The sequence below is a fragment of the Balaenoptera physalus genome (assembly GCF_965194825.1).
Source record: "Balaenoptera physalus genome assembly, chromosome: 14".
In the NCBI taxonomy this organism is placed as follows: Eukaryota; Metazoa; Chordata; class Mammalia; order Artiodactyla; family Balaenopteridae; genus Balaenoptera; species Balaenoptera physalus.
The window spans coordinates 4,099,870-4,118,055 of record NC_138893.1 but is presented as its reverse complement, the minus strand read 5'-3'; the positions used below and the strand labels follow the sequence as shown (position 1 = coordinate 4,118,055).

Genomic DNA, 18,186 nt, shown 5'->3' with positions numbered 1-18,186 from the left:
GCTCCAAAAGCTAGTTAAACCGAGTATAAGACATCATAAAAGTTACATTAGTCATTTCTGCTCATGTGTCCAAGTGTACACCTAGTACCTTGCTCCTGATTCCTCTAACTTATAACCAAAAATTATAGTGCATAGTCAGAGGCACTTGAGTTTAGTCAAAAGGCCAAGAAATGATAGGGCAAATATATCAGAGCATCAAACCATGATTAAAGACCGATTTCAATTTTTAAGAACATATAAGTGGTTATCTCTGTAGGGAACAATTGGGGATGAGGAAAGGAAGAAAACTTACTTTCCAGCATATATATAACCTTTTGGTACTCTTAAATTTTTATACCAGGAGCATAAAAATTATTAAAAAAATAGAAATTTTGCAACTGTCGGTTTTTATTGAATGAATTACAGTTTACTTGCATTTATACAATGTGTGGAGAGAGGGAAGAGATGCTACAAGCACAAAAAATACTTAGTACATTATTCTGAATGCTGTTTCCCAATGTACTAGTAAGCATGCTTGGCAAAAATAAGTACAAATAATTAACTTTCTGTAATGAGACCAAACATCACACCTCCTACATCTTTCCTAAAAAACCAAGAGGCAAGGCCTCTTACTTATGAAATTAAAAGATAAGGTTATGGTGTTGCTGCAAAAGAAATTTTTAAAAAAATGTACTCCAACCTTCAACACCAAAAGAGAATAGAAGAAATTCAGCGGACACACAACGACTGGGGTTCTCATGAATCACTGTGCATTATTTCTAACGTTCTCAGCTGGGAGGGGCTGTTGATTCATGGTAGGGGGTGAAGGGAATGAGAGCCACAGGGCCTGGTATTTTCAGAACCGTGGGCAGATTAAGCAAAAACTACTAAAAACAATGAAGCACACGTAGTTTGATTGTGGGGTCTAAGATGACACCACTCCCTAATTCTACCTTCAAAACCTTTTCTTCAGGCAGGCAGTGTGTACCAGGCTCATCACATGCGTGAGGCAGGCATGATCACCCCCATTTCGTATGTGACGAAACAGGTTACTGGACCAAGGTAACTCATCTGGAAGGCGGCAGAGCTTGGGGCCCAAACCCCGCTCTGAGCTCTAAAGCAGAGTTCTCCCACCGGATCCTGAGCAAACTTCAGAGGGGCTGGCTTCACACTCCTCCATCCACAAGTGCCTAGTGCGCCCTTGGCATTCGGAAGGTCAAGGGACTAAACATAGAAAACAGTGAGCCATATACGCTCGCCCAGTGGACGCTGTATCTCTTTGTAAACCTTGCACAGGGTGAGACGGACAACAGAGAGCTCAGTGGGCCTGATGGACCTCAAAAGGCTACACCTAACCATCTCCACATTTGAAACAATTTCCATTGCTCTGCAAGCACCATACTTGGTGTTTAAAAAGGAAACAAAAAAAGTTTAAAATCTGACATCTTCTTCCAACACTGGAAATGTTGACTAAACAGATGCTGTTTTCCCTCCAACTGTTTTTGATGCACAACTCCAAAAAAACTGGTCAACCTTGCAGGGATCGAGAAAGAAAGCAGATGTGAAGAGGTGCTTACAGCGACGAGTTTATTTTTAGCTAACCCTTTAAAACTCAGGTTCTGCAAGACCAAGCAGTAATTAAAAGAACGAAGAGTAACGCACAGAGAATGAGGAGAGTTTCCAGCATTTCGGACACAAAGACCTCACTGGGAAAAGCATCACTTATGAGGAAAAAATAGCAAAACATGTACATCTTCAACTAACACCTGTATTCTATAAACATTACCTGTGTGGCATGTCTTCTACCTGAACGTATTATGTTAGAGAGAGTACAATCTATGGTTAAGACATTATCCTTGCCCTAAAATAGTTTATGAACACGAAGCTTAAATGACATCTACTGGTTTTAGAAAAATGAACTGCAGTCTTAAAACCTTTAAACCATTTGCATAGCTTTTTAAAAATATTAGCTGTGTTTTCCTCTGTTTTCAGTTGCTGTCTTTTTTATTTGAAAGAGCCCCCTTCTGCCTTTTTTTAGCGTTATGCTTCTGCCTTGAAGCAAATTAAAACAATAAAGGATGCAATCTAATGTTGAAAAATCTCTTGCCCCCCGAGCAGCAGTTGTCGCAGAATATCAACCTGAGAAAAGGTAAGGTTCTCATTGGCTTAGAGGAAAATACTCATATACAGACAGATGGCCTAACACCGTCAATATCTGATTAGGTATTTCCTATAAGAATACAGATTCAACTAGTAATGAAATCTATGAAAAGCTCTCAATTTGAAAAGGCTTTTTCCTCTCAAGAGCCATACCCTAAGGAAAATTTGATGGTTAAAGCTGTCGTTACCAGAACTCAAGCGAGGTCCCTGGGTTATGCTAACCCATTGGGAAAATGTCAAGCCATCCTGAGCTCTAACTCTGCCAAAGACTCACAGCTTTCATCATCCCCCAAAGACAGACCTGGAACAAATGGCTCTGCTGCCTGCTTTGTTCTGCCATCTCTCGGGCGACAGGCAATCTAGGGGCAGGGCATGGAGTTTCTGAACAGAATACTGGAAATAGAAAATCTGGTTCTTCCTTGGAACAAAGGAACCACCAATAATAAGAAAAGCACAGAGAAAAATACAGAAACAACCCCTGCCAAAGCAATTATGAGATGAGAATTAAGATGGGCAAGGAGAAGGGGGCAGAGCAGGGCAAGAGAACTTGAGGAACTAATAGCCATAGAGTTTGTCTCGTAACAGTTTGCCTGAGAAAAAATTCAGAAACCGTTTCTGTTTTAAACAGATACCATGTATATTTTCAAGCCATCTGGCCCCCGTAGGACTGGGACCAACACCCTGAATCCACCTGCCTATTTTATTTTATTATTTTCTGCATTTGGCCGCGCCTTACAGCATGCGGGATTCTTAGTTCCCTGACCAGGGATCCAACCGTGCCCCCTTCAGTGGAAGCACGGCATCCTAACCACTGGACCGCCAGGGAATTCCCTCCACCTGCCTATTTTAAAGCTGTAGCCCATGACACCATAAACAAAAACCCTAAAAGGAAGCCTGGTTTCGGCTGACCCAGGACCTATCAAAAGAACTAAACTCCAGTTTCATCTCTGAGTAGCATCTTCAACATGGGCATAAAATTCAAGACATGATTTTAAATTTCTAACCAAAGGTCTTAACACTTTATGAACAATTTTTAATCTTTCAACTAGGTCAGAGATCCTGAACTAGAACAAAAGTCATTCAACCTAAGAAGTAAATAGTCAAGCAAATTCTATTAGTGTGTTTGAAAAAAATTCATGTGTCTGCCTTCAAAATATCTAAAGCAAAATGCTTAAGTAGATTAAAATTTGTTTCCGAAATCAGAATTTTCTGTAAGTATACTTCTTATAAAGTCAATCTCAAAGATTATGGAAGAGCTTTGGAACTCTTACCTGTGCAATATATTGTTAACATTAACAACAAAAAACCTTATAGAATGGAAATTATATTATATAACCAATGATCCACTGGCAGCACATTTTCCATGGAATTAGGGTTATATAAATAAAGATTTGTTCCTTAGGATTCAGCATGAAAAATATATTAACATAAGTGAAAAAGCTATAAGCAAAAATATAACTACAAACCTGTAAAATTCCAAGTACTCAAACATGAGCATTTTTTGACTGTATCCACTCACATATGGAGTCCCAAAGCCAATTTCCAGCCCATTAAAAACCGCAAGTATAGCATTAAGTTGATCTAAAAACAGGCAAGCCTTAAGCATCAGTGAATTACCAATAATTGTTGTCTTTCTCATAATTTACAAAAGCTTTCTGGAGCCACTTCAGTAAACCAGGCTTCTTATATCAGAGATTCAAGAACTCTTCACTGAATTGCTTTTCTTCTGGGCAAAATTCTCTCCAGCAGGTAAAGGCACCACCACAGGTGCACATGGATGAGTTAGGCCGCCCACCCAGCACACAGCAGGCGTGCCAAATCCCAGGCTGGGCGAAGTGTGTGTGCAAGTGTGTCTGGGCCTGTTGTCAATCCAGCCAGTGCCAAATGAGGCATGCCTTCTGGCCACCAGCCCCGGGACCCAGCTTTCTCAGTGCAACTTGAGGATAAACCCAAGATGCCCCCACCTCTGTTTTCACTAGTCAACACTAATCATTCTCTCTGTGTACGACCCACAGTTCTGTAACCAGCATCCCTGGTTTATTGACAACCACCAAGGACTAGAGCCATTTGCACTGGACCAAGTAAAGCCCACCATAGGACACTGACCACATTAAGTCATTGGACTGTCAAAAACAATTTCAGTAAATCCCCTGCACACGAACCTTCAAGCTGCAAGCTTTCAGAGATGCGAACGTGCGTTCGACACATCCAATCACGTAAGTTAGTTCACGTGTCTGGCGTACACTGTCATGTGTGTGCATCCTCTACGAGTGGTTGTGCTTTTGTGTACTTTATTGTAAGTACTGTATAGAGTGCAGTAGCACAGTATCTTTATTTCAAGCCCAGGATGTCCGGAAGCAAGTGTAAAAGCAGTAGTGATGCAGCTAGTACTACTGTAGTTTTCAAGGTACTGAACTGTAAGATTAAAAATGTTTTCTTTTTTGTGTTTGTTTGTTTTTTATGTATTAATATTATTTGTGTGACAGTACTATATAGATGATTGTGTTAGTTGGGTACCTAGGCTAACTTTGTTGGACTAACGAACAAATTGGACTTACAGACGCGCTCTCGGAACAGAACTCGTTTGTATGTAGAGAACTTACTGTATCATGCAGTTAACATGGCCTTTGAAAAAAAAGTTCAGAACTCTCTCTCACAACACTGAGTGAGTCTCTTAACCAACTCTGAACCGTTCTGCTGAGCAGAAAGCCAGCCTCCCACCTCAAACTCAGTGCCTCACCACTAAATGCCTCCTGGGCCCACACTTATGCCCACCTCCTTCCCCCTTCTGTTACTGGTACTATTATTCTCAGTCAACACACATCTCATCAGTTACCAAATGGCATTAAGTCAGCCCCCAGAACAGCTGTCAAATATACCCTGTGCTTTCTGTGCTCTAGTTCAAGTCTTTTATTCCTCTTCACCGGGCCACCGCCAAAGCCTCCTAATGGATCCCCCCAGGTCCAGTGTAGATCATGCTAGACTAAACTAATAGAGTTTTCTATTTATTCAACACCCTGCTCAAAACCTTGCAATAGCTCCCTACTACCTGCAGAGTAAGTCCAAACTCACTGGTATGACGTTCAACTCCTCCCATGACCCAGCCCCCGTGCAAGTTTCCCATGCTTTCCTCAAGCTACTTTCACACTCAGCCCAAGTGACAGTCTAAGGTTTATAAACATCAATGCCTTCAGGGTCCAGGCATCTGGCAAACAAAGAATGATGGATCTCGGCACAGAGAGTGGTGGTAACTGCGGTTAGAGGCACAGCTTGTGTTTTCTTCTAAAGACTCTTTCCCTGAAAAAACACATTTTAAAAAATGAAGCCTATCATCCCAGGCAAACGTGTCTGCAGACCACTCCAGCCCGGGGGCTTCCAGACCGCAAGTCCCGCCGGTCACACAGGACTACGCTAACACAAGCCGCTGCCCCCCGAGCCCACAGCCCTGGTCACACTGCCCTCTGCCTACAGTACCTGGACCCCTCCCTCCAACTTCCTGAAACTCCCACAGCTCGTCCCCATACGCCCTCAGCATCATGTATACTCCCCGTTCTTCAGCTGGGATGAGTGCAGTGTGCTTCCGGTGCATCTCCACATCTTGTTCATGGTGGTTTCACATCCTTTCTATGAGTTACGTTCATGGTGGTTTCACATCCTTTCTATGAGTTACTTCAAAAAGCAGCCAATACTTCAAGGCACTAGTTACTATGTAGCAAGCCCTTTATGCACATCAGTGCACTTAATATTCCTAACTCTGTGGTACATACTACCATCTGCATTTTACACATTATGAAGCCACAGCTTAGAGAAATGAGGTAAGCTGCCCAGAGTCACACAGCTGGTTAACAGGTAGATCCTGGCTTAAAATACAGGCTTCTGGCTTCAAAGCCTTTATTCTTATCCCTGACATGTGCTGCCACCCTTGAGCGCCTGGGTACACTCTCAATCACCCTTACAGCACTGTGAGCTGTATGAACAGCAGTGACCAGGACTGGCTCAACTCTACCCCAGAGCACCTAGAAAAATGTCTTATCTATGCAAATACTGACTGGATGAATGGTAATGACCTCACTTCCTACAGACTCTTTCCCCCTAGATTAAGCCTCAGGATGAGCAAAATAACCAGGCAAGTAGAAAGGATACCACTGGTGTATATTAATATATATATATATATATATATATATATATATATATATATATATATATACACATATATATATGGCCCCAAATCAAGAAATATAACATCACCAGCACCCCAAAGCCCAGTTCATCCCTTCCAGATCACACCCTCTATCCCCTAGAGGTAACCGCTCTCCTGATTCTTATGGTATTCACTTCTTTGCATCTTTTGTCTTAAAAGATTTTACTATTATTTCTAAACATTAGTTTTTGCTTGATTTTATATTCTTTCTTGTCTAGCACCTTCTGCTAAATGAAATTGTGATTTCATTCACCCCTGTTACTGAGTACAACTGAGGTGTGTATTTTTATTGCCTGACAATATCCCATTGGATGAGTATATCAAAATTTATCCACTCTACAGATGATGGGTATTTAGGTCATTTCTAGTTTTTCGCTATTATGAACAATGTCACAAAGAACATTCTTCTACACATCTGGTGCACATGTGCAAACATAATAAGATATACCTGGGGTGGAACTGCTGGGTTAAAGACAATGAATATTTCCAACTCCATTAGGTAATGTCAAATTATTTTTAAAATGGTTGAAACCATTTCCATTCTCTGCCAGTATGCATGTGGATTCTCTAGTAATATCTTTCTTTCTGTGGTTTATTTCACCTTTCCTGATTACTAATTGGGTTGTGTACCTTTCCATATGGTTACTGGCCGTTTAGCTACCTGTTTATATGAAGAGCCAGTTCAAGTCTCTAGCCATTTCTCTTTGGGGTTGTCTGTTTTTCTTGCTGATTTGTAGTTTTGTGTTGGTTACACATGTTGAAAATACCTTCCTCCACTCTGTGGCTTGTCCTTGCATTCTCTCTACGTAATTTCCTGTGTCTTTGGTCTTCTTCTCCAGGCATTAATTAATTAATAACAACACTCCCAAATTTATATCTTTAGCCCAGACTTCTCTTGTTGAGAGAACCTGCCTATTTGTTACTTACATTTGGATGTCTAGACATCTCAACTGCACTTCTGACCTTGCCACTCCAAGTCTACTCCACTTGCCATCTTTTCCACCTTAAATGGTGGGAAAGAACTCTATTCTTCCAGTCACTGAGGCCAAAACCAAAGTCTTCCATGATCCTGTCTTTGACTCACACCCACTTCTAATCTCTCCTAAAATCCTGTAGGATAGTTCCTCAAAATGCACCCAAAATTCAATAAAATTTTATTTGTAGGTGAAACTTGTGGCCTAGGGTGATGGTACCTTCCTCCAGAAAATTCCATTTTCTTCTGCCAGGCACCAGAAGTCTGGGTCTACCTTAAGCCAAAACCAAAGCTAGCTCTCTAGCTCACCCAGATGATGCAAAACTGGTTCACTCTTGTCCTGAGGGTGTAGCTCTTCATGATTCCAGCTTAAAGTGGGGGTGATTTTTCTTTGTCCTCACCTTTGGCCAGCCCCGAGCTCTGACTTCTGTAACCCCAGCTCCACACAACTGTCAAAAGCACAATTCAGTTTCTTGGCTGTTCTGTAACGAATAAATAGCAAATGTGCTCAGGACAAAAGGAGCCTTGGGTGCTGGGTCTCCTCTCAATTCCTACCCTCCCCAGATCTCCAACAGTTCTTCACGATCTTGTTAGTTCTTTCATTTATCCTCGGTGAGGTTTGCCTGAACTGTCGAACCTGTCATTTTCTAAAGGGAAAGGCATATATAACTTTTGCAAGGGAAAAAAACAGGTAGGCCCTTCCAGAAAATTAATTATTTTATGTTATTTTCTTGTCAGCATCCTCGACACCAAGGACAAGCTCTCACCTCTGAGTGGAGGGCTCCAGTACACGGGGCTTCCCGTCCACTCACAATACCTAAGGGGCTAAGTCTGAGTTTCCTAGATTCCCAGTAGCATCATGCTGCTTACAGCATTAACACCTCTAAAGAAATCTGGTTAGGAGGGAGGTTTAAAAAAGATGCTCCACAAATAAGATAAAGAAGTCCTTTAGACTCTAGAGTTAACCTGCAAAAAAAAAATCCATTTCGTAAAAACTCGCTTTTTCTTCTTTGAGGAATAGAGAGTATTTAGCCCAAAGAAAGAATTCACTCTAAGCTGAGACCTTACTGTAAATTAAAGTAAAAAGCCCCATCTTTCTTATCCAGCTTATGAATAAAGAGGAAAAAGGAAAGTAAAGATAATTAGCAGCAGGATATAACTCTGTATTTTAAGGTAATTACTAACTGGGATGAGTGTAAACTGTTTTGAAAATGAAAAAAAAATTACCCAAGAAATGCAAAACGTTGCAACATTTATAACTGTAAAGTTTTGAAATCATTTGAAAAGTATTTCCAGTGATAGCTCAAGTCCATCTACAGTGGAGCCAAGTATCCTTCAAACACCAAGATTCACCTTTTCAATTAGAAATAACAATGCTTACCCCTACCCTGGTGAAGAAAGCAACCTCTCACTCCAGCTTCACCTCATTATTTTTAATTTCCTTTTCCTTCTACCTTTATTTCCTACCCGCGCTTTCCCGTATTTCGTCAAAGAAGTCAGCCTGGGAGGCTTCTAAGCCCTTGCCCTTGCCCTTGCCCTTACACTTTGGGGAGGTTGGCACGTTAACTCCGGCCGTAACGACAACACACATGCACACACTTTGAAAAAAACTCAAGTGATTTCTGAAGACTAAACAACTGCATCAAATTTAGTGTATTTTCTAATCACAACACAAATTATGTTAGACTGAGAGATTTCTGGCATGCTGCTAACAGGAAGGTTTTGGCTTATAATTTGCCCTCTGGTGGTTGCAGCATTTAAAATGCAATGAAAACATCCCAGAAGCCCTTTGCAGATGTATTATGAACACAATGTATAAGCCCCTTGCTCCGTGAAAAGAAACAAAGAACACACAAAGCTGAGGTTCAGATAATTTGGAAAGAAAAACAACAACAACAAGAAAACCCAACTTTGCCCCAAATGTCTGTTAGCTATTAGGTGATAGCCAGTTTTTCTGCTCAGCATTAATAGCCCTGAAAAACTAAAAGCCAAGAGGGCCACTGGTCGAGCCAGCTTAATGAAGAACATATCTCAAGGTCTCTTCTCCCCTGCCATCAGGGAACAAGTTTTCACCTGAATGGATGCAATGGCAGTGTTAGCCTTGGTGCCTTTAAAATGAACTAAACAGAGTCTCATACATATTTATCACCCTGACATGTGATTTTGCTGCCTGAACAAACAAAATCACTGCACTGCCGTCTTAGTGACTTGGAGAACTTGAGGTAAAAAAAGGGAGCCTCACGGATGGACCTAGAGTCTGTCATATAGAGTGAAGTAAGTCAGCAAGAGAAAAACAAATACCGTATGCTAACACACATATATGGAATCTAAAAAAACGGTACTGATGAACCTAGTGGCCGGACAGGAATAAAGACACAGACGTAGAGAATGGACTTGAGGACACAGGGGAAGCTGCGACGAAGTGAGAGAGTAGCATTGATATATATACACTACCAAATGTAAAATAGATGGCTAGTGGGAAGCAGCTGCATAGCACGGGGAGATCAGCTCGGTGCTTTGTGACGACATAGAGTGGGGGGACAGGGAGGGTGGGAAGGAGACGCAAGAGGGAGGGGATATGGGGACATATGTATACGTATAGCTGATTCACTTTGTTATACAGCAGAAACTAACACAACATTGTGAAGCAATTATACTCCAATAAAGATATTAAAAAAAAAAAAGCCTCAGATTCTGGTGTACAGGCTTGAGAAGGGAACTGGGGGTCTACACTCACTTCTAATGCCTGCGGACACTCCTGCTGCCCAGAGACACAGCCTTGCAGGGGCTAGGGAAGTGCACACTGCAGAAAAATCCTGCATCCATTCACTTGGTATTGGAAGAAGAAACTACTTCTCCAGACTGAGGGGAGGAGAGGAAGAAGGAAAATGAAGGTAAGCCTTTGCCTAGATGAATAGGCAGATTTGGGGACTTACTGAAATCCTTCCTCTCAGTTTCATTCCGAACTGCTCGGCAATACATCATTTGGTATTGGCGGCTTCAGCAGTGGTTTTTGCCCACAACTTCCTTCCTTCCCTCCATATATCATCTTTCCGTAGATGCTAGGAAACTGCAAATGCTTTAATTCCAGGAGGCATTTTCACCTCAGGGACCAAGTCAATAATAGCAAAAATAAGCCATGCCACTTAACAAGAAATCCAGGAAACCTTTATTCATAAGTGCTTTCAATCATCAATAAGAATGTGCCTCCCCCAAAAGAAAATGAGTACAATAATTTCTATTATAGCTATAGTGGCATTATTTTCTGAGGACCAGATCCAATTTCAAGTGTGAATCAAAAGAACAAAACTACAAACCTATCTGTTATTTTAAGGTCTAAAATTTGACTGGATTAGAGTGAAAAGATTCAGAGATACATATAATACCTAGTACTCTTATCTCACTCCTGTTCCAGCCTTTTAAAAAAAGATTTAAAAAAATATTCATTACTTTTTGGCAGTGGTATTGGTTGAGAAGAGTGTAGGCCACAACTGAACAGGGCTTCCCAAGAGCAGGAAGTGAACCTGATGTCTTGGGCTTACAAAAAAGTGAGGAGAAAATCCACGAGTGCTAAAACCACTATCAATCTCAGCAACAACAGATCTTCCAGTTGGCACTGGTGATGGGTGGTTGGTGGTTAACAGTTAGGCAGCGGAATTAAGGATTTTTTTTTTTTAAGTTTTAAGACTGAGGGGCCAATGGAATGAATCATATCAAGAGTGACAAGACAGTTAAGCCAATCATTAGAGCATTCTGTTTATGCTAGCCCTTAATGATTTGGGCAGTCCAGAATCTTCCATCACTGCAAAATGAGCCTGACTTTGCAAGGAGCTCCCGTGCATTGCTGTCCATGACAAACAGATGCAACTATGATAGTGAAACCGAGTAGGACCCTTCAGGGCCTTACCAGGGAGAGATCTCCATCCTACCCCCGTCCCTGCTGCAACCCCTGCCTCTTGGTTTGTAGAAAAGCTTTAGCCTCCTTGGTCTTCTCTGAGTTCCAAAGAGCAAATTTAATCAGAGAAGTGAGAAAACAGTCAAGCAAGACAATAATAATAGTTTAGCCATAAAACAAAGTCAAGGACCTTTAGTTCCTCTTCAAGGGCTATAAATAATATCCTAAGCCATATCCTTGAGTTGTTTTGCAGATATTAAAACCCCCACCAGGTAGAAGAAGTTAGCTGCATGCTGACCACCAGCACACATAGACCCCAGACTGGTTGGAACCAGAAGGTTGATGACTGAGATTCCTGAAACATCACCATTACCTCGCCATCAATCAACCAGAGAATTGTGCATGAGCTGATCATGCACCTTGTAACCCTCTCCCCTCACATTGTCTTTAAAAACCCTTCCCTAAAAGCCATCGGGGAGTTCAGGTCTTTTGAGCATAAGCTGCCTGTTCTCCTCGCTTGGTGCCCTGCAACAAACGCTGTACTTTCCTTCACCACAACCTGGTATCAGTGGAATAGCTTTTTTGTGCATCAGGTAAGCAGACTAAAGTTTGGTTCAGTAGCAACTGCAGGACTGTGAGCTCTAAAAGTGAGTGACACAGAAGGAGGTTTCAAAAGGTAAGGACAAAACAGGCATCAGAATTTTTAAGTTTCCTTTTTAGGAAGTAAGATATTTTCTGATTACAAAAGTAACGCACATTGCTTTCTACAAAATGAGAAGGAAAGGAGCATAAGAAAATTAACATGGGGGGTTGGTGGTGGGATGAACTGGGAGATTGGGATTGACACCTATACACTAATATGTATAAAATAGATAACTAATAAAAACCTGCTGTATAAAAAAAGTTTTATAGACCAAAAAAAAAGAAAATTAACATAACCTATAAGCTCAGCACCCAAGTATAATTACAGCTAACATTTCAGAGAATAGTCTTTTAGACTTTTTTTCTAACATAGATATTATATATCAAATTCTTCTGAAGAGTTTGCTCATAAAACATTTCTTATAAATTTTAATTACAAATTATGATTAAACTAAAACCTCTCTTCAAGGCATTCCAGGGCTGAATTTAGTTCTAATATAGGCTTGGCATTAGACTAGAAAGCTCTTTTTCAGACAATTTTCACCAATTAGGTCAATCAATCCCACGGTCTGGGCTCAGAAGGATGCAGATCTTTCAGACAAGAGTGTTCACAAAATCAAGGTAACTATCTTGCAGATATATACAAAAACAAGGGAGGAAAGCTGCATGCTTCTGTGAGTGTGTGTGTTTTTGTTTGTTTCAGGTGGGCTTAACATATTTGGAGACATTTAAGCTATCTTCCAAACTTGATCTTCTAAAAGGGCAAAGGGATTTCCACTCATCTACACTTAAATAAACTTGATTCAGTTTTTAAAGGTATTAGATACCACCTCTATCATAGCAGATGGGAAGGGAGGTATCTCCTCTATAGTAATAATGTCGTTTTGTTCTCAGGACCAAAGAATTCCTTTGAAATGCATATAAAAGCACTGTTCAATCACTATCGGAGACAATGGCCATAGAACAAATGACAAAACCAAAATTGTTTCATAAATAGCCTCTAAGCAGCCTTTGGGTGAAAAATGCTAAACACTTCCGTGGTGAACAGGTCAATTTACTTCCTTGTCCATCAGTATCACCTGCAACACAGGTTCTCTTAGTAGGCTATCATAACAAGGTCTTATCCAGAAGCAAGCATCCTAGAGAGTCTTATTGAAGTAATTACACAGTTGGAAAAGTCTACTGATAATCAATTACTCTAAAAATCTTCCAGATGGAGATTAGTTCTACCATACTGGGTGGCAGAAGATGTGAGCCTTCAACAAAGGACTGGCTGAAATCCTTCAGGAAAGCCTGGGGGATGGGTACAGTAGGCCTACAGCTCTTCTTCCCTGCACCTATACAAGATCCTTCCAACTGGCCAACAGTAAGAGGGATTCTTGGGTATTTACCACAAAATGGCATGCTGTGATATCTGGCGTCTAAAGTGAGAGATCACCTACCATGCCACAGAATAGACATAGCTCCAGAACTTGCCAGAGACCTCAACCTCAAACTACCTGCCAACCGTGTCCTTTGAAAAGGAAGGACCAGGAGTGGGGAATGAGGAGTTATTTTTTAATGGGTTCAGAGTTTCAGTCTGAAAAAGTTCTAGGGATGGATGGTGGTGATCGTTGCACAACAATGTGAATGTACAATCCTTAATGCCACTGAATTATACACTCAAAAATGGTGGAGAAGGCAAATCTTGTTTTGTTTGTTTATGTTATTTATATTTTACTACAAAAACAAAATATATATATGGCGTAAGGACCAAGCTGAGCTTCATGAGAGATTGTCTCAGAGACATGCTGACCACCCATTTGTCCAGATTCGACAGGTGAGACCACTGACGAGCTACAGGCCCACCTAGAGCTCCCGAAACAACAGACTCGCACCCTCGTACCGGACGCTTTGTTTTGACTGAGGGCAAACATAAGACCCGGCCATGTGAACGCCAGCGCTCCACATGACAGGCTACTTTGGGCAAGAACAGTTTCTTGTGTTGTTCAGTTTGTTTATTATTCAGTATCTTTAGAAAGATCCATGCCCCTCAAAAAGATTTAAGTTTTTAATATATGAAAAATTTTTTCTCTTGACCAAGTAAAACCAATTTCTTTTAATGTAAGAATTGTGAAAAAAATCACTATGTTTTTCCAAGTTATAGCTTTATTTGTAGGATGCTCAGAGCTTAAATTTTAAGTTCAAACGTCCTTATGCCAAGTATATTTCTATAACTAACCTCCTTTTCTGTTGCACACGTCTCTTGTGCTTTCACTCTATTCAGCAGCTTATTTTAAGGGACGTCCACGTCCTTGGAAAGTAGGTGGGTCATGATAATAAGCGAATGAGAGATTAGTTATAAACTACACTCTACAGACCACTCAGAATGAAAATGAGTCTTTACAGAGAAAAGGAGTATAATCTGGCTAGGCTTTGACTGCTTTATAATGTACTTTAATCAGACTCCAAATACCAACGACTATGCAAGTTGAAAACCAAAAAATGTTTCTTGAAGTGTTAAAAATTAGGACACCTGATTACACACTAAACTCAGAAAAGCAAACCATAATCGATTGCATCCTTATATTTCTAGAAGCAACATGCAGAATAATTCATCTAATGCTGCCAAGGTGAGGTAGAGTCAAAGGTCAAACTAACCTTCTTCCTCGTTTTTTGTCTAAATCAGAATACACAGGAATAAAGAAGAAGTTTCAATGCAGAAATTTCACCATAAATCTCTGCTAGACAATAATGCCTGGGTACTTCTATCCCTCACATTCCATCAGCTACCATATAAATCAAATTTTGTACAAGACTGCAATGGTATCTTTATTCAGTAATTAGGTAAGAAAATGAGAAGGAAAGAAAGATGGGGTAAAAGTTGCCTGGACCATTGCATGGTCTTAACCCTAAGGTTTCTGGTCTTCTCTTCTAACATTTCATATGTTAGAAGGTAAGAGAAGAATTTAGGAAGATTTTTAAAAGCCCCAAATATCCTTTTGTTGTAATCTCACTAAAATATGTATTTCAATCAAATTAATGAGTGAAATTGTTAGTAATACCAGTGAAAAGAAAAATACAAGGACGTATTCCTACCTTTTACGGCCATCTGACAAAATGGTAATAGTGGTCCTCCTTGCAAAATTTTATACCTGCCCACTATTTTGGACACGCTTTGTTAAAAAATGAAAACTCAATGTCCTACTTATTCTCAAGTTCATATTAAATAAACCGCAAAATATTTGCCCTAAACAAATTTTACTTTTGTACTTTACTAGTAAGCTTCGAGGAAAACCAAACCAAACCAAACTAAACAGGAAGGGGAGGAGGAGAATCTCTGAACTAGAAAAATCAAAACTTCTATATGTTTTGTGTGTTGTCTTCTATACACCATTAGTGATAAATGTTAAGTTTCAACATTTGTTATTTGTTCAGTAACATATTACTCACCCATCTGAACACGATTGTGTAAAATTTTAACTATCACAGATGCATATCTTTTTCTCCCCCCAAACTGACATTTCCCTTTGTGTCCTCATATATTCGTGCAAAAGATCCACTTCTGCTTGCCAAAAATGTTTATGTATTCATTACAGATTCAACATTAAAGGAAAAGAAATCTCATATTTGGTGTTAATCCTCAGAATTCCAAAATACTGCATACAGCACTTACTCCTGTGCTAAGGCTTCAGGCTTATCAGCAATTTCTTGAAATGCTCAGGGTATAAAATATCTTACCTAAGCAGATGAGCTAGGAACCACAGAACCACAGTCTTGAGTATTACACTGCTGCCATATTTACCAGGTATTTTTAATCTCTAAAGAATTTTAGCTACAATCTCATCAGCAAACGTTTCAAGCGAAGTGCTGTATCAAAGTCATTTTTTTCCTAGAGAAGAAAACAGGCAGGGAAGATGAGAGGGGAGAAAAAGTAATTTACCTGCATCAATTTTCTGGAGAGCTCATTAGTGAGGAACTCTTCTTCCTTCTCGTAATTTACAGCAAGAGTTTCTTTCTCCTTCTGCAAAGCCTGAATTTTCTTGAATAAAGTGTTACTGATGAATTCTTCTTCCTGCTCAGCCCGGGCTTGCTGTTAAAATAAAAAAATAAAAGAGAACAAAAAAATATGTTAAGGAAACAGGAATTTACTAATTGAAATATAGTTCTTATTTCTAGAGAGGGCACCCATTTTAATTAGAGCTCTATTTTTAACTGTGAACCAATATACCCCAAGAAGCACAAAACAGAGGAACTCAGTAGCAACCATAAAAGCAAATCTGTTACCCCAAAGGGCCTCCCTGTATTATGCATGGCCCCTCTTCTTAAAGAGATATTCCAAAGAAATTAACAAAGATTGTTTTGCAATTTTTAGAAGCCATCCCAAGTCAATCACCAGAATACAGAAAGCTTCTTCTCGTATAGGGCAGAAGGGTCCCGTACTGGGGTATATGCAATCAATTCATGACAACTCTCTACAACTCTCCGCATCCCAAAGGTTCAGAGTTAAAATATCTAGGCAACATTTTTACTGAAGCAGAGAAGTACCTCTCGCTTAAAAGTGAAATCGTAAAATCATGTCACCTCTTTAAGATGTTACTGAAAGGGTTTCGATATGCAATTTAAAAAGCAATACAGAGAGACATAGATTAATTTTCATGTTCGTTGAATAGTTGCTGGAAGGAAATACAGCAAACGGCTAAAAAGTAGTTAATTGCAAAGCAGCAAGAATCCAGGGAGTGAAGGGTAAGGATGTATGAGAGTGTCATTTTTCACTTATTTATTTCCCTACTGGGAATTTTCTGGAGGTGAGGGCACGGACAGGCATTACTGAGCATTAAAAACAGAAGAAAGGGGGGTCAGGCATAATTCAATGGAGATGAAAATATTTTTCTGCAGATCCCTTCCTCCACCCATGTTCTAACAGAATAAACAGAAAAACCAGCCATCCTTGAAGGAAATTAATCTTTTCAGAAAAAGGGTACTTCTTTCAAATGGACTCAACTCTATTTAAAGTACTTTTTAAATTGCAACATTTTGATGTGTTAATCCCCAATAATGCATTCCTGTTTCATCTGCCAAGTCCAGGAAGGGAGAACTGCATCAATTCCAAGCCTCCAGTACCTGTCACTTATAATAATACAAGAGAGCTAGAGGGCAGGAGACAAAAGGGCACCTACATTAAACAGTTACCACCTTTTATTGTAAAAGGTCCGACAACCACTCCCAACTCAGCTGGTCTGGATTTCTGTACATACGCACTGACTTCCCCGACACCCAGGCCGCCCTGAGAGCCCTGATTTCTGGGGAGCCCATCCTCCCTGCTCCCCACCACAGCAGCAGAGATGAAGGATGCCAGGGCCTGGAACTGCCTGCCAAGCAAATCTGCCAAAGAAAGCCACGTGTCCTTAGACTGAAAAACAGAGCTATGTAGAAAATGGAAACTTCAGGAGGAAGTACTGCAGTCCAGTCCTTTAAGACAGCATTTGGGATAGGCCGGGAGACGTGAACGGCGAAGAACACCTCACTCAGCTAATAAGGTTTTATGACCAGCCAAGCACATCCGGGGAGCAGGCCCTAGGTTCCCAGGCCCTTACACACTCTGTAATTCATTAGCACTTCTCAAGGTCATACCCTTTACTCCATGGTCAAGGGAACACTGCCCAAGACTGGCACTTCCCCTCCAACTTTAAATTAACCTCCAACTCGGCTTCAAAACTCTCAGACCTCAAGATCTCATCCTAGTGCAATGGGCAGCAATCCAAAGCATTTCTTTCAGGCATATCTGACACACATATCCAAGCCCGCAATCTGTTTGAGCTACCTGTTTTTCTGGTTTTGACTGACAAAGTTCTATATGATTTGAATTCTGATTATTCTAAAAGCTACAGGACAAAAAAGGTAGAGAGGGGAACTGGAATGCCTTTGCAGGTGACTGTGCACTTAGATTTCAAAAGGTTTGCCATAAATTCATTTCCTTATCAAGTCAGACTCAGCTTCTTGCGTATTACCAGGCATTCCCTATTTTCAATGACTGGGAAATTTACCCACAGGCAGTAACAGAGAACCAGACTCAGAGGCCCAGCAGACCACCTCCCGCTGTGCACAAGGACCCAGAAGTGAGAAGCTGAGAATACGAGGCCAGGCCCTAAGAGTTTACTCATGAATCTTCCGCCTCGGCCCCTCACCCTTCCCATATTTCATCCAATCATTAAGTTACAGGGGCAACAGGTCTCAGTGTATCATAAAACAAAACTCTGTGATAGAAAATAGATTAGTGGCTGCCAGGGGCTGGGAGGGGTGGAGGTGGGAGAACCGGGAATGACTGCTTCTGAGTACAGGGATTCTTCTGGGGTG

The 18,186-nt window shown here is 40.6% G+C and overlaps 1 protein-coding gene across 1 annotated transcript in view; it reads right to left on the bottom strand.

Moving 5' to 3' along the window:
• Positions 1 to 18,186, bottom strand: part of CCDC6 (coiled-coil domain containing 6) — a 113,855-nt gene that overhangs the window by 41,077 nt on the left and 54,592 nt on the right. The window contains exon 2 of the mRNA XM_082425603.1: positions 15,773 to 15,922. Coding sequence (XP_082281729.1) covers positions 15,773 to 15,922 — 150 coding nt within the window. The remainder of the gene's footprint in view (positions 1 to 15,772; positions 15,923 to 18,186) is intronic.